This window comes from Salarias fasciatus, chromosome 18 (genome assembly GCF_902148845.1).
Source record: "Salarias fasciatus chromosome 18, fSalaFa1.1, whole genome shotgun sequence".
NCBI classification, from domain to species: domain Eukaryota; kingdom Metazoa; phylum Chordata; class Actinopteri; order Blenniiformes; family Blenniidae; genus Salarias; species Salarias fasciatus.
In genome coordinates this window covers 29,365,905-29,381,924 of record NC_043762.1, presented here as the reverse complement: position 1 = coordinate 29,381,924, position 16,020 = coordinate 29,365,905, and the positions used below count along the sequence as shown (strand labels likewise).

Genomic DNA, 16,020 nt, shown 5'->3' with positions numbered 1-16,020 from the left:
AAAACGCTTCACAAAGAGTTATTTACAGTGGCATAAAGACCTATTCAGAGAACTTGATGAAAGAAGTGAAATGCAGTCATTTTAACAGTCCCAAACAGTTGGTTTATTACTGAAACAATCTGTAATGTCCAAACAATGTGTGAAGTCATTGTGGCATTTCAACAAAGACTGAGAAACCCGCAGCGTTATAACTGAGAGGACAACCTCAAACGGATCATTACATGTGCAAAGATCATTTATGTGAGGCACTTTATTTGTGTTATGGAATAATTACATGTTAAAGTTACCTGATTTAAGCAAAAATAAATTTAGTGTCATTTTAGCTTGAAACTGAGAAACAACCCTTTGGTGCTGTTATTTATGAGTTTAAAGAGAGCAGCGCGAATTGGTCCGAGATGTTTTTAGCTGTGTAAATAGAAAGAAAAGGAAAAACTAAGTTATGTAAACTGAGTTCAAAATGACTGGTTTCAATCAGTCTCCACTCACTTCACCCTCTGTGTGGATTCTGTTTGGAGGTTAAATGTTACAGTATATAGTAGTGCACTTTTACACAAACAAAAGTACCACTGTGCACACCATTATGTTCCTATGAAACATTCTGGAAAAGCAAAACTCTCCATTTTCTCTTGTAGTGCTTTGATTGGTTAATGACATTTAGATTTTGACACATATTGTAGATGAGCAGCCTCAGCAAACATTTTATTTTATTATCATTATTAGCTTTTATTTCTGAACAGAAAGGATAATAATATGAATAATGTTTTTTTTCTTGCATTTAAGCACTGATACACATATAGAAGTGATGTAAAGGAGAGTTATTACTGGTGGAAACTGTATCAGCCATATACTAGTCATCCACACAGACAGTGAAGAATGTGTTTTTTAACTTTAGGAGACTTCTAGTTACACAAAAGCGACTTCTTCTACCGCTGCTCAAGCCTAATCTTCTTCCCACACTGAGTGTTCAGTCATCAGTGAGGAAGACATTTTCAATCAGAGTGAGGTGAATGAGTGAGACTGAGCCGTGGCAGGACTTCAGCAGACAGTCTCAGCCATCCTCTCCAGGCGGGCGGACTGGCAGGTGCTGGGCGGGCTGAAGATGTCGGGGTCGCTGATGCCCAGCTGGAGGTTGAAGAAGCGGGTGGAGGTGGTCACGCTGCTGTTCTTGGTGTAGGTCTCCTGCACCGGGTAGCAGTCCTTCTTGGTGTAAACCCCCACCCAGGTCTCATCTGCAGGACAGGCGTGAAGACGGTACAGCGGCTCAGAGGAAAAGACGATGGTTTGAACAAATTCAACTTGTTTTCATATTTGAAAGTCACGAAGAAGCATTAACAGAACACTGTGCAGAGAAGCACGTCCTCTTATCATCATTTTCTAAAGTTTTTACAGACGATCGGACTCACGCTGACGTGCCGGCTTCCTGTCCGACCACTCCTGAACCTCCACGTTGTCGTCAGGGCCTCCGATGAAGTACTGGTCCTCGAAGGTGGAGTTGTCCGGGATGTCGAAGGGGTCGAAGGAGTCGGTCAGAGCCAGCTTCGAGCAGTCTTTGGTCTTCTGGTCGATCTGGAACATCACCATGCTCTGGTACAGGTAAATGTACTCATAAAACCTGAAGCAGAGAGCAGAGGGCAGCAGGGCCGGCAGGTTAAAGGCTGACTTTAAAGACGAGCAGTGGAGGTCTTCTGATGTGACTGAAGCTCCCCTGAGTGGGTAATCTTGGATTATTGATCATTATTGACATGACCTATCTGGACAGAAAACACATAATATACCGCCACATATATGTTTAAGCTGCTGTTGCAGCTGTGGGATTGTAATACTGTATATAGCACATGTGATCATATCTTCATTTATTCTATTTATAAATGAGCTGAGTTTATTCTACCTCTTTAGTATTTATTTTATCCTATCTCTGTTTATTTACTTTACCTTCTGCACCATGACCCGGGAACTTTGCTTCGTTCTTATCAGGCGGTTTAAAAGATAATAAAATGAGTGAGTTTTTATCTTTTCTTTTTTGATTATTTTTAGGTGGACACACTGAGTCTCTGAGCACGACCCTTGACCCCTGCAGATCCCCAGTGCTCTCAGCAGAAGTTAAGTATGAACTGGATTGAACAGGCACAAAGAAATCATGTTTCAATACAACCACACACTCTATCCCCGTTAATTCTGCTTTCACAAACAAGTTTGGTCTTTGTTGAATCTTTTCACTGAATCTGAGTCAGAGGGCAGTGGCGTCTGTATAATGTTGCCAGGTCATTTATTCTGCTTTCTGTACAGCGGGATCGAGTTAAATCCAAAGTGAACAGGCCAGCTGAGATTACCAGGCTGTGACCTTGTTTACCGGCCAGAAAATATTTCCACACTGCAGATTTCAGTCCAGAGTCTCGGTGGATGTGCTGCGTGTGCACAGCAGGTTATTATTAAACACCTGCGTTTATAACGGAACAAATAAAAGCATGAGTGGGAAAACACTGGTTATTCCTCTGAAATATGGAGCAGATGCTCGCAGCGTACCTCTGGCACGGGGTGTGCTTCTTGTGCTGCTGCAGGACTCGGACCCTCTGGTTCAGGCCGTCGTAGGACACCGCGGCGCGGCTGTTCCTGCCGGTGCTGTGGTCGTACATCACCCAGCGACCCTCCCACTGCAGCGGGGCGACGCACGGCCCGGCCGCCGCCCGGGAGCCGCCCTGCCCCGGGAAGCCGAGCACGGACGCCCCGGCCGCGGCCACGAGCACGATGAGCAGGCGGTACATGTTTCCTCTGGAGGCTGCGGGCCCGTTACTGATGCACACCTGCTCCGCGCGATGAGCAGCACACGGCAATGACGACCGGAAGCGGCTTCCTGTTCACAGTTCAAAATAAAAGCCTGCCTACTTTTTGAAAGGCGTGTCCATGTCGTTTTTCTGTCCGCCACTAGAGGGCAGGCCAGCTGCTCCTCTGCGCCTCTCCGCTCACAAAGACTGATAATTATTCAAAACTTACAGAACACTCTTGTTTTGTCTGTTTTTGTTGTTGTTGTTGCTCACATCACCTGCAAGTATTGGTAGTTGTGTGTTACATTTTTCCCCTCATTCTAAATATTAGTTTATTCCGGAATTCTCTCATACCTCTTCATTTGTCAACTCGCCAACATATTTGTGAATTATCCCTCTATACATAAATGAGGCAGAGGAGGATTTAAACTAAAGTGAACATACATTCGTAACCCCTTTGGGGAAATTCCTTTCTCCACATTGACCTATCCTATTTCTAGATACCACTGGCAGTAGGGGTCAAGGGTCATGCTCAGGGACCTACTATGGTGACATGTTCACTGTGGAATTCAAACCTGCAAACTTCTCCAGCTCCTGATTGGCCCTGATGTGATGGAAACAAATTTTGTTTTGTGCTATTCCTAATGTTTAACAGTTTTTCTCCATTAGTTTGGCTCATTTCTTGAAAACAAAATTACATTTTTAAAACTCTAAGATCATTTAGCAAAATGGGTCTTACAGTTCAGTTCAACACCATAGTTCACTTGCAAAAGCTCATCTCTCTCCCACAACTGTTCACACATGTTTCAAAGCTACATTTTTTTCCCATAGAAACAGTCAGAGCCTCCAAAATGTAAAGATCCTTCTCAACAGCTTCGGCTCATTTCTCGAAACAGACCGGACGTTCTCAATCTGTTTGTTCTCTTGTCAAAAACCACCTGGACGGTTCAGCAGAACCACAGTTCACCTGTCAAAGCTCAGATCTCTTCCAAAACAGTTCACTGAGGTGGCAAAACTTAATTTCTTCCTCAAAAAAATGGTCAGTTTCCTCAAAGTGCTTTGTCCTTTTGGCATCGTGTGAGCACTGCAAGTCAAAATGTTTGGTGTTTATTCATTAAGGGCAGAAGACCATTGAAATATTCCCAATCTACCATTCTGTCTGAGCCCAGTCCTTCATTCATAATGGTTCCTGTGATAGTTTCTATTTTCTCCTTTGGGTTGTTTAGCTAACAGAAAACATATTGTATAATAAAATGAACAAAAAAAAATGCCTTTTACAGTAAGAAGAACCTTCAAGTTTTGATTGCTCTCATATTTCCAAGGAAACTGTTGTAATTTTTATTCACTCACAAAGTCACTTCCATCCATCAGAGTTCAATATAATGTAAAATAAACACAAAAACACAACAAAAAAGGAAAATTGTATGCGCTGTAAATGAAGCTGGAGTTTGACAGCTCCCTTCTTCACTGGTCCCCCTCCTCACTCTCTTGTAAACAGATTCATGCCTGGTATTCATGGTATTGAAGTGTGTTATTGCCTAATTTTGACAGTTGAACAGTTGATTATGTTCAGTCGGTGACTGATACAATGAAATTATGCTGATATATTTTAAAGAGAACAACCATTAGACTGAGAATCGATCAATCGGTTTAGATCAACATGACATATTCACTTGGAAATTGTACTAAATCTTTCCTTATTGTGCTTATTCATTTGCAAAGGTGATCTGAGACACTGAGACATGTACTAAGACATTTCCAATGTGATGAAATGAATGAGAAATACCGTTCTGTTGAGAGCAGTTACAGCGTAGTTTGGAGATTTGTCAATGTTGTTTTGAGAAAGTAAATTCGGTTTCAAGAAATGAGCCAAACCAATGGAGAAAAACTGTAAATCATAATTCCCATGTACAACACTTTGTTGCTGTGTGACAGAGTTTCATAAATCAAGAGTATGTAAAGAACACTACGGCTAAAGCAGGCCAAATACACAAGCTACGTAATTTCCCAGAATTCCAGTTAACGTGAGTACCTTACCAAGATGTTCATTTGTCAGATGTTATTTTTCTTGGTGCAGATTATCTGGCATGTTCCCAGTTGTGTATCTTGCCATTATCATGAAACTGAACCTTCTGCTGTCCCTGTTGTTCTGTTTCTGACAGAAGTATGAATGTTCAGAGGTTCAAGCATGAACATCCTTTTACTGCTGAAGGATTGGGATTGAAACTGATAAATTAGTCAACAGCGCAGACCTCCGCCACAGCTCAAATCAGTCACCAACAACCATAAGAACACCAGATATAATCACACAACATTGTGATCGGGGTGTGATCGGAGCAGAGCGCCGCAGCGTGCGGTGCCTCTGTCTGTCGCCCTGTCGCCCTCTCTCCCTGTGTGTGTGTTTATCTGAAAAGGAAAACTGAAAAGCAACATAATTTATGTTATTTTACTTCATTTTAATTTGAAAATTGACCGGATTCTCTCGTATTTTCCGTTCCCGACTTCCTGTGTGGTGCGATCTGCTCTGTCCAGCTTTACAACTGGCGGTCCACAGCGCGCAGCTCGCGGAGAAAATAGAGAGGAGCGGAGTGCCACGGTCCACGGCGCGAGCCGCTACGCACACGGCGCTGTCCCACGCCTCCTGTATGAACCGTCAGATAGGTTAACAGGGGCGCCGATCTGACAGTCGGTGCGCGGCGCTTTCCACTTCCGCGTCGGAAGCGGCGCGTCCTGTGAACCAGGCGTTTGTCCCCCCTGTCGGCGGGCCTGCCCAACCATGTGAAAGACTCCCTATCTCTCAATGATAAAGAATCCTTTAAAAAAATCCTGGATCCAGACAGTGATCCGGATCAACACCAAAATTTAATGGATTCTGTCGAGGTGTAGAATCTTCAGCCCGTCTCCATGAGGCCGCTCCAGCCGAGGCTTCCCCTCCAATCACGCCTCGATCCCACAGAGCCTTTTTGGATCCCAATACCAAGGTGTACAATGGGGATGGCTAGTAGCTACGTCATCGAAGCTGAATACGTCACTTCCGTGTCCAAAGGTGCGATGGTGCAGTGCTGTGTCCCGTGTTGTAACAACAGGAACGATGTCAACAAAACCATATCCTACTACTGCTTTCCTCTGATATTACATCATTATAATTTTTTTACTGATATTACAAATAATGAGGCAGACTCACGTTATATAGATCAGATTTTTATTGTTTCATTTAATTATGTCTCTGAGCCAGACAGCAGCGGCACCGCCGCCAGGTCTCCTCCCCACAGCGGGACGGTCCCACCGAGACACACACACCCAGCACCGGACCCGGTCCTGAGCAGGACCCCGGACCGAGCAGGACACAGGACGGAGCGGATCGGGACTCAGTCCACGAGGGCGGCGCGTTCCCGGTGCTGCTTAAATTAATTAAAGACAATTTATAGAAGTCTAAATAAAATTTTTGGCTAAACGTCCTCTGTCTGTATTTAATCTCCCTTTAGCTGATATTATTTTCTAGGCTGCTGGCATCACATCACTGATTAAATAAATCATTTGCTAAACTTTACAGTTTATTTACATGTCAGTCGCGGTTCTTCAGGTCCTGCTGGTTCCCACATCAGCTCCTCTCGTGGCGCCGGCGCATCAAAAGTAACTCTATCGGCCACAACAATATGGTGTAAAACAGCACAGGACAAAATAAAATCCCACATCTTTTCAGGGCTGAACAGCAGCGCCCCCCGCTGGATCTGAAGCTGCTCTGCAGCAGCTGTGTGTCTTCTCTCACTGTTAAAACTGCCTCCTCTCCGGCAGGATGGACCAGCGGAGTTATCCAAAGTTATTAATCCTTTATTAATCCCACAAGGGGAGATATTATTAGATATTCTGTAAGGGCTTTTTTATTATTATTATTATTATTATTGTTATTATTTTACTTTTTAACCTGTACTGAATGTGTGCTGCTTCTGCTTTATGGCGTGTTTGAGGTTTGGTTTAAAATTATTTCCCTGGATGAATAAACTGTAAGTTGTCCACAAACCGCAGACAGACAGTACCCGATTCTAACATAGATAATTAATTAATAGTTAAGTTACACAGCTTGATGCGACGACTGACACCCTCGTGTTAATGCTAGCTAGCCCCTTAATCACTCACCTCAACCTCGTAAATGTTGTTTTTCATTGAAGCCTGTACTTTCCATTTCAGACTTCCACCTGTCACCACAGAAACAATTACAACTCGGTTTGAGTTGTAAGGATTTAAACCCCTCTTCACTGACTTTGGAAAGTCAGCAAAATTCACTGTTACCATGAAAAAAGTGACCGGTTCTTTGGCAACAGCCATTGTGTTTACATTGCGCGCTAGAAGCCTTGGACCCGGAAGTGACGTGTGACGTCACACTAGCCATTCCCATAAGGACCTGACAACTTCTGGCTGTTTAGTGTGTGAATTTATTACAGAAAGATGTTGTTTCCCTGACAAGGAATTCTAGTCTGTGAGTCCCTGGTCTACCCGTAAGTAGCGTCCAGCAGGCAAAAAGCGATGTCTATCTGTGTGTGTTTGTATTTCTGATCCCTCGCTCGCAGGCGGGGTTCTCAAACAGTGGTTCTCGGTAGTTTTCCATCGTCCTCTCTCCCAGGCACGTGGATCTCCCAGGTTTCGCATCCCGGGTTATGTCGCCCCGACAGTCTCCGTCCTTCACTCCCTCAAGTGTTACCTGCAAGAGCTCAGACGAGAAAAACTTCCCGGGACCTCCTGTGCTTTTTTCATGGTTAAGGTTACAAATCATTAAGAAATACATAAGCAGCTGCAAAACAAAGTTAAATGCATATTATATTGTAATATTTTTCCCTGAGTATCATATGTGAGCAAACAAGTATTAGAATAAGAATATTGAAACTAAAATAAATTCCCACAATTCCCCCTCTTGGCCTAAAACAAATTTTAGGCCAACAATGTTAATATTCCTGCAAAACATACATTTCTGCATAGCCTGAAAACATATCCGGGTCATAGTCGCAGTCCTGTCGTTCAGGGTCATCAGTCGATGGGCCAGCCTTCTGAAGCATAGTCTATTTCACCTGTCCCGAAATCATCCTAACCACCATAGACCTCAAGCACGGCAAAACACAACCCATGAAAACACAAAATATCAACAGCGTTGCTACCACCGGCATCAAACACTTCATTAAGATCTGCCACCAAGCTCCTGAAGTGAACCAAGAGAACAGATCCCATGCAGGATCGTTATGTCTAAAATCAGTGGACCAAGCCGTGGCCAGAGCCGTTAGGTTCTGGACTGCCTGGGTTACCATCCCTTCATCCCCTGTGTTGTCTGGGATACAGGTACAACAGGAATCACCAACAATAGCACAAACTCCACCCTGTGGAGCTGTAATCAGATCCAACACCATCCGGTCTTGTAACTCCATCAGTCTCAAGGCATTTACTTCTTCTGTCAGTCCAGACACTGCAGACACGGTAGAGTTAACAAACAGCGACATCCTGTAGTCCATGGTTTCCATCCTTAGCATAACTTTACCAACCCCCAACCACGGGAACAGCGATAGAGTTACCTTCTGTCCCCCGGACCAAATCTTAAATTGATCGGGGACATCGGTGCCCCACACCGAGTCATGTGGAGGTATTTTGAGGGTTCTTTTCCGCCTACTCGAAGTAGAGGGAGGCCGGGGCACCCCAGTCACAACGTACGAGTTTTCGGACAGGGTGACCGGTGCACATCGGCCCTCCCAGTTAACCGGCAAATTGACAAAGACCGTGTGACCACAGAGCCAATAAAAATCAGACTGAGCTAGTGTTCCCAAAAAATCTGGTCCCTGACAAAGGGAGATACACGTGGTGTTGTACCCGGCTTGGGATGTGTTGTATGATCCATTGGCCAACTTAAAACACGGGGACAACACTCGATTACAGAATCTTAGAGGAATGAATCCCATGGTTGTCCTGCTCCGGGAGAGTGACACCTTAGTGGAATAGCATGTCAAATCAGCATCGTGTGGAATGGGTACTCCGGACATAACAACATTGTTTGATGTCCAATTAAGGGGCATGTATTTGGTGACGTTACGTCCATTCCAAGCTGGCACCCTTTCCATACTCCTATTATAACCCGCATTCGTCTTCTGACAGGGGGCACACTCGTTAGTCCGCGAGACAAGTATGTCAGGCCAAAGGTCAGAGTCATTTCGGACACCCATCACCTTCCCCCCGGAATGTCCAGCAGATGTCGGCATTTTTGTACACACGTAACAATTACTCTTGTTCTCCGATTTTGCCATCCATACAGCATACCTGTACCAGAGATTAGTGTGAAACCTAGTCTCAGGGTTTTTGTCCAACAACCATGAGGAAATCCTCATGTATGCAATCTGTCGTTTTGTCAAAGTCAAAAGTCGGGTCCCGTCTCCGGTGAGTCTGTGGTCACCATTTATAGCTCCTGTTAACCCCTGTCCTTCCCACATCCAACAGGCACAAGAGATAACAAGAATAAAGGAAATTAAGAAACGAATAAACGAACACTTCCCTTTGTCCCTGTCTTTCACAGGAGTCTCCTCGTCCCCCATTGTTGGTCCAACTGTTGCCGTTGCTCTCTAGGGAACCCGTGAATTGCCCCCTATGCACCTTAAACGTCTGATGTCCCAGACCACGCCGTATTCCGCTAATGGCCAATGGTCAATTAATGCAGAGTCTTTTAAACTAATGTCTATAAAACAGTGAGTCTCTGTGGAGAAAATGTTCTGGAGTGTTGATACTCAACTGCCTCTATGGACAGCTCAGTTCCCACAGTCCTGATGTCTTCCTGGTGTATCGTGCTCTCTTCAGGTTAGGGGGCAGGTGGATCCCCTCCTCCTCTCCTACCAGGATTGGAGCTCTTCAACCTGGAGAGGTGTGTGTGAGAAATGTGATACCACTTTGGTCCTTTCTCCTTCAGTCTGACAGCATGGGTCGTCCGGGCTGTCACTTGGAACGGTCCATCCCAGCGTGGCTCTGTCCACCCCCTCTTGAGTCTGCGTAGATCCACAAATCCTGGATTCACGTCCTCCTCCGGATGTTCAGGTTCAGGGCGTTTAGGATCAACCTCTGGGGGAATATCAAAAGACAGGTTATTTACATATGCACTTACCTTCTGTCTGATCTCAGTGTTCCGGTTGATTTTTCCCTCCGAAGACATAGCTCCCCACGGTCCTGGAAATGGTCTCCCGCTCTCTGCTTCGAACGCGGTCAGTCCTGTAGGTTGACAAACTGCAGATCTGATGTTAAGCAAAGCTATGGGCAAAGCTGTCAACCAAGTGCACTGTTGATGTTGTTGAGTTTTTGCAATCTTTTGTTTGATATTTCCATTCATCCTTTCAACCTTCCCTTGAGGCTGAGGATGGTAAATTGAGCCAAATTTATGAGTTAGCCCCAACATTCTCTCCACCTCTTGTAGATGTTTATTTTGAAAATGAGACCCATTATCTGATTTAATCAGTTTGGGAAAGCCATGTGTCGGGATGTAATGGTTCACTAGATGTTTAATCACTGAAACTGCATCCTCCTTAGCACATGGATACGCTTCTGGCCATCTGGTGTATGCATCCACCATGACCAGTAGGTATCTTTTACCTCCAACTTTCTCTCCCATGTCAGTAAAATCAATTACCACTTCATCACCTGGTCCCAGGTGAGGTTTAAACTGTCCAGGAGAACATCATTGTGTTACTCCTTGGTTCCATCCAGCACAAATTTCACATTTATTTACAACTGCATTTCTAATGTCCCTCTTCTGGGGATGCCAATACCTCTTTAATCTTTGCAGCACCTCCTTCTTATTTACATGAGCAGGGGAATGGGCTTCTTTCACCAGCCGATCCAATTCTTCAGTAGACACTTCCGTCTGGTGCCTCAGTCTCATCGGTTCAGTCTTTCTTTCCGGATTCCCGTTGTCCTCTGTTTGAATCATCATTGTCGGTAGGTATCCGGCTGCTCTCTTTGCTGCTTCATCTGCTGCTGCGTTTCCTCTCGCCTCCATTGTCTGTGCTTTAGCATGACCTGGTACTTTATTTACAGTGACTTCTTCAGGCAGTTGGAGTGCCAGGAGAAGCTTTTTTGCTTCGTCTTCATGCTTGATTGTAGTCTTGGCAGTTGTTAAAAATCCAGTTCACACCCATTGAGCAAGTTCAGTATGTTCAACAGAAACCACATAGGCTGAGTCAGTGTAAATGTTCACTCTCTCCCCCTCAGCCCATTCTAATGCTTTTATCATAGCCGTCATCTCGGCCATTTGAGCTGATTGTTTCCCATGCAATTTCCCACTATATACGGGCACAAAAGTATCACCAACTCGTCTCACCACTGCCCATGCAGATTGAAGCCATCCCTTGTCGTCCCTGAAACAACAACCATCAGTGAATAGTTGCTCAACATCCTGTCCCTGCAACTGTCCCTTTTTCAACTTCCCTGACACCTGGTTATCCTCTTCAGACTTCTGTACACAGTTGTGTGGAGGTCCCTCCAACGCTTGGTCTGCCATGTTTATTCCCTCATGTGAGTATTGAATGTTTGGAGATGTTAGAGTTTTAAGGATCCTGCTTTGTCTCGGGCTCCCCAAGGTAAATGCATGTGATGTCACAACGTGTGCTGTTCTATCCACAATTTTAGCCATGCCAGCTGCCAACCGGGTGCATAGAGACGTTCTCTGTTCTTGATTATCCAATAAAATATTTTTAAATCTAAATATTCTTAAATCTGGGCAAATTTTCTTGTTTTGAGCAAAACAATCTGCCAATGGGGTAAGCAAAATTTACTTGGCTAGAATTATTAAAACTAGACTATAAATCTAGCCACTTTAAGACCATAATGTGTCTTAAAACTAGAAAAATAGTCCAAAATGTAAGAAAATTTGCTTATAACAAGCAAAGAAACTTTGTTGTGTAAGAAATATTTACTTAAAGGTGTATTAAGGAGTTTGCACGTTTTATGCGACACAGCGCCCCCTGCAGGCCTTGAAACACTCGTGCCATACACGGAAGAGGGGGACTCCCTCCTCGTTCTTTATAAGTAGCGCTCGTGTAAAATGTAAGTTTCTTTTGCCCTGGTGGGGTCTGTGCTGGAGTTGTGGCAGTGCCAGTGGGAGGGACACATCCGGGAACCTACATGATGTTACTTACAACTTACTATTCCAGCTCTCCTAGTTTTGGCCAAAGAATTGTACCTTGATCTGAGAAGAATGCAACTTGTGGCTAACAACTGAATAAATTTGAAGGATCACAGTGAACAACATCCAGCAATATCTGTATTTGAGCCATATTGGGAGGAAGCGTGACAAGTTAACAGATTTGGGACCTATAGTACAGAATATGCACAAAATTTGGGTATTAGTCTTATAAGTCTTATAAGTTTTTGCCCAGCTGTTACGATACCAGAAATGCCACCATGGGCAATGAAATCTCCTTTTGTGGATCTCTATTTATTAGATTTAAAGCTTTAAGGCAAGGGGAAACAGATTTGTTGACTGCTTTCTCTTCAAGGGTTGAGCTAATGTATTCCGACTGTGTGCAAATTACTGATGGATCCAAAGACCCTGATAAGCAGAGGTCCAGTTTCGCTGTAGAGTATAAATATTCAGAGGGTCCCAGAGCTACAGACTATTTGTCTGTATATACAGTTGAGTTATTAGCTTTTGTGAAAGCTTTAAAATGGGCTAGCAAAGCCAGACAAACTGCCTTTTTAATATGTTCAGACTCTGTGTCAGTCCTAAAAAGCCTTTCTGATAAATCTGCAAGGCAAGATATTTTGTTTAAAGCTCTACAGTTATATACTTTTCTTGTTCAGTGAGGGATGTCTGTGACATTCACGTGGGTTCCAGGTCATATGGGCTTCATCGGAAATGAATTACAAAATAGGGTGACAACGGGCGCTCTTTTTAAGAACAACATTGATGTAAATTTATCTCTATGTAAGAACGAGGGGAAATCACTGATATGGTCCAAGGTTATGGAACAATGGCAAATTAGATGGAGGAGAGAAACTCGGGGAAGACTTCTATTCACTATTATCAACAGTGTGTTAAAATCAGTTCCAAGCATAGGAAGAACAAGAACAGAGCAAACAGTAGTCAATCGAATAATGTTGGGTCACATTTATTTAAATAGTAGTCTGCATCTAATCGGAAAGCACGTGACTGGGTTTTGTGAGAAATGCAACAATAATTCTCAAGAAACTGTTTTGCATGTTTTTTTAATTGCTCTCATTACTATAATGAAAGGTCAATTTTAAAAGAGGAGTTAAGTAGAGAAGGAATTCATGAGTTCTCCATAAATACTTTTTGATTATAGTCGGAATTTATTAATCTCATACCTGGTTACTGTAAATAGAATTTAGATTGTTCTCTGATCCCACTCTTCAGCGATAGGAGGCGGTAGTGCGCCTGTTGAAATGGTGCCATCCGCCGTTAAACAGCACAGAAGAAGAAGAATGGCTCCGTCCCTATCGCGGACAGCCAATCACTGCTCACCTAACCCGTGCGTCATCACGTCATTACGCAAGCCAACATGGTGAAGAAGCAACGTGGTAAGACAGATTCGTCCCCGAAAAACATGGACCGCGAAGAACACGCTGCACATTTCAACGATTCCAGTGACGAGGAGGCGCCGGACGAGGTCACCTTCGAAGACTCCAAGGCTCAGGCCTTACGGAGCATGGCGAGGGCCATAGAAACAGTCCGGAGGTAGCTAATGCAGCTAGCCCACGAGCTAACACACGTTTTACCGCTAATGATTAAAATAGAAGCATTCATCACATCTTAAGATTTAGTACGTTTTGCTTTGATCATGTGTTGATCTGGTGAGTGAGATAGCAGGTAGTCAGTAAAGCCTGTTCGTTTCTACAGAGAGAAAGAGCTGCTCAAGGAAAAGAGGAGGAAAAGGCAGGAGCTGTTCCAGGAGCAAAAGGTGTGTGCATGTTTCCTCTAAACGCCTGTTTATGTTACAAATACAGGTCCTTAAATCTGAAGTCTTTGATTTAGCTGCGCATTATTTTCCCCACAGAAAAGAAAACTGCTGCCTGCTGATGTGCTGGAAGAAATTGACTCGTCTCCCTCAAAGTTAGTCCGCCTGTCTGATTCTCACTGCGGCTTGTTGATTTCATATGTTCGCCTCCAGCTTTGTTCTGTCGAGGTTTAAAACTGGGTTGTTTTCCAGGAAACACAAAGCCTCTGGAAGTGAAGGTAAAGAAAATATGTCTGTGTGTGATTTTTAAACATTCAGGTGATTTTCATCCGAGTGGTGTTGAGATATTTCTGACTTGATTGATATGGTTTCAGCTGAAGAGAAGCAGCAGGAGGCTGGAGAGGAGACAGAACAGCGAAGGAAGAAAAAAAAGAGGAAAAGTCCACATTCCAGAAAGTATGCTTTATATACTTTATATTATTTTTCATGATTTTATCTTATGGATCTGCAATTACTTGCTTCAGATATATATTAATGGAGCAGCACTGGAAAGCAGTTGAGCAGCTCCTGACTCTTGTTTCATTTTGTTTTTCAGTCTTAAAGGAAGCTACACAGTGACGACAACAAAGGCACAAACGACGTCATTCCAGCAGCAGGCGGCTGCAGACTTCATCCAGTCCCGACTGTACGGACCAGGAAGCTGCCGGACTACGAGTAAGAACTGCAGCACAGATCTGTTTACACAGTGACGCTTCCCTGCTTAGTGAGCAGAAAGTTTTTCCAAATACCGTTCATCTAAACCAGTTCTCAAACCTACCTCATATGTACAGGGTCTCAACAACTGCAAGCTACACTCTGTGGCGATAGTCTGAAAAGACTCTGATCTGCCTCAATTTGAGCTTTGCTACAGTGACAGTCCATCTTGTCCCGTGGAGGCGCCCGCTGTCCCGGGCGTCCTGCTGGGAGGACGGTGGCAACACCTGCAGCTTTCACCCTGATCTGCAGCTCCGCTTTAACACATCGTCTCTCTGCCGCAGATAACGAGATGCTCTCCCTCCAGAACAAGAAGGCGCCGAACAAAACTGCCGCGGTGCAGTTTGTCAAGAAGGACTGGGGTATGTTCAGCAAGACCGGTCCAGACCAGTGGATTTTATCTGAGCTCACTGCCACACTCAGAGCAAATATGAGTTTCCTCTGAAAGCAAATTCAAACACGTGTTTGTCTCACAAGTGGTTGCAGAAGGTGGGTTAGAAATGAAAGCTGCTCATATCAACTAAAGGAAAGAACATATTCTTCAAAGGTATTTCAAACAGCCCACAGTCACATGAGAATCAGCACAGGTGAACTGTTAGTTTTAACCCCCACTACTTAAATTAACACTATAATATCAGTGTTTTACATCAGGGCTTTTCTGCAAATCAATCAGTCTGAAGCCAGCAGCAGCAGCTCTGCCCTGTGGACCGCTGTGAGACAGACTGATAAAGCAGAGCTCAACACACTCCTGATGTGAAAAAGGTTCTCATGGTGTCTTTCCTTTTCCTCCAGCCTGTAAACAAAAAGCCAAAGCAGAGAAGGAGAAGAAGAGGTGGATCCACAAACAGAAGCTTGCCACCTGTTGACCAGAACAACGTCATGAACACTTTGATCAGAGTGCTGAACGGAGCCGTCATAATGGAGGAGCGGACTTAATGAGAACGCTGCTGCAGCCTGGACTCTTCAGGTCTTCACCAAGACTGAGTGAAGCAACACCCACAGGACAGGATCTTTGTCAAGTTTAAGTACAAGGCTGCTTTTTTTTTGTTAAGTGGAACACTTGATATGTGAGCATAAGATCAAGATGTATTTGAAACATTGAATAAAAAGCCAACGGGCCTCATGACATCTGTTTATCGAGCTGTATGGAAGCCGACTCACGTTCAGACTTCACCAATCGGGCGTGGAAACGCCAGAGTGTAGAGGCAGTGTGTGTCCGCACTGCCACACGGGACGGTATGACGAGGGACTAACGTCCCCTGTCCGCACGTCCTCAGGGAATAAAGCTACTTATACCATCTGTAGAGATCTTTGTGTTCTATTAGCTTATTCCAGGTTTGACCAGATACCAGCAAACAGTTTTGAATCTAAACTGTTTTTAAAGTCTGTTTCTGGTGGTTACTGTACTTCTCTTACAAATTACCAGCAGTGTATTATTGAAGTCACTTTCTTTCGATCTCTAAACACGTTGGCAGTACAGTTAGTAGCAGTTGTGTTAACCGGTGCCAGAATTCACAGGGGGCGCTCGAGGCTTTGTCTTTGAGGTTATCTTAATCATATTTTATACATGTAAA

At 44.1% G+C, this 16,020-nt stretch overlaps 2 protein-coding genes across 2 annotated transcripts; one reads left to right on the top strand and one right to left on the bottom strand.

The window, feature by feature from the left end:
* Positions 1-79: 79 nt before the first annotated feature.
* Positions 80-2,832, bottom strand: epdr1 (ependymin related 1). The gene is made up of 3 exons (XM_030114825.1): positions 2,524-2,832; positions 1,404-1,612; positions 80-1,229 (listed from the first exon to the last, which is right to left on the bottom strand). The coding sequence occupies exons 1-3, from the start codon at positions 2,760-2,762 to the stop codon at positions 1,036-1,038; spliced, it is 642 nt and encodes a 213-aa protein (XP_029970685.1). The 5' UTR covers positions 2,763-2,832; the 3' UTR covers positions 80-1,035.
* A 9,865-nt stretch (positions 2,833-12,697) lies between these two features.
* On the top strand, positions 12,698-15,445 carry nol7 (nucleolar protein 7). Its single transcript, XM_030115266.1, has 8 exons — positions 12,698-13,473; positions 13,636-13,696; positions 13,793-13,848; positions 13,946-13,971; positions 14,068-14,149; positions 14,289-14,407; positions 14,731-14,808; positions 15,239-15,445. Exons 1-8 carry the CDS (start codon positions 13,298-13,300, stop codon positions 15,310-15,312), a joined length of 672 nt encoding a protein of 223 aa, XP_029971126.1. The 5' UTR covers positions 12,698-13,297; the 3' UTR covers positions 15,313-15,445.
* Positions 15,446-16,020: the final 575 nt, after the last annotated feature.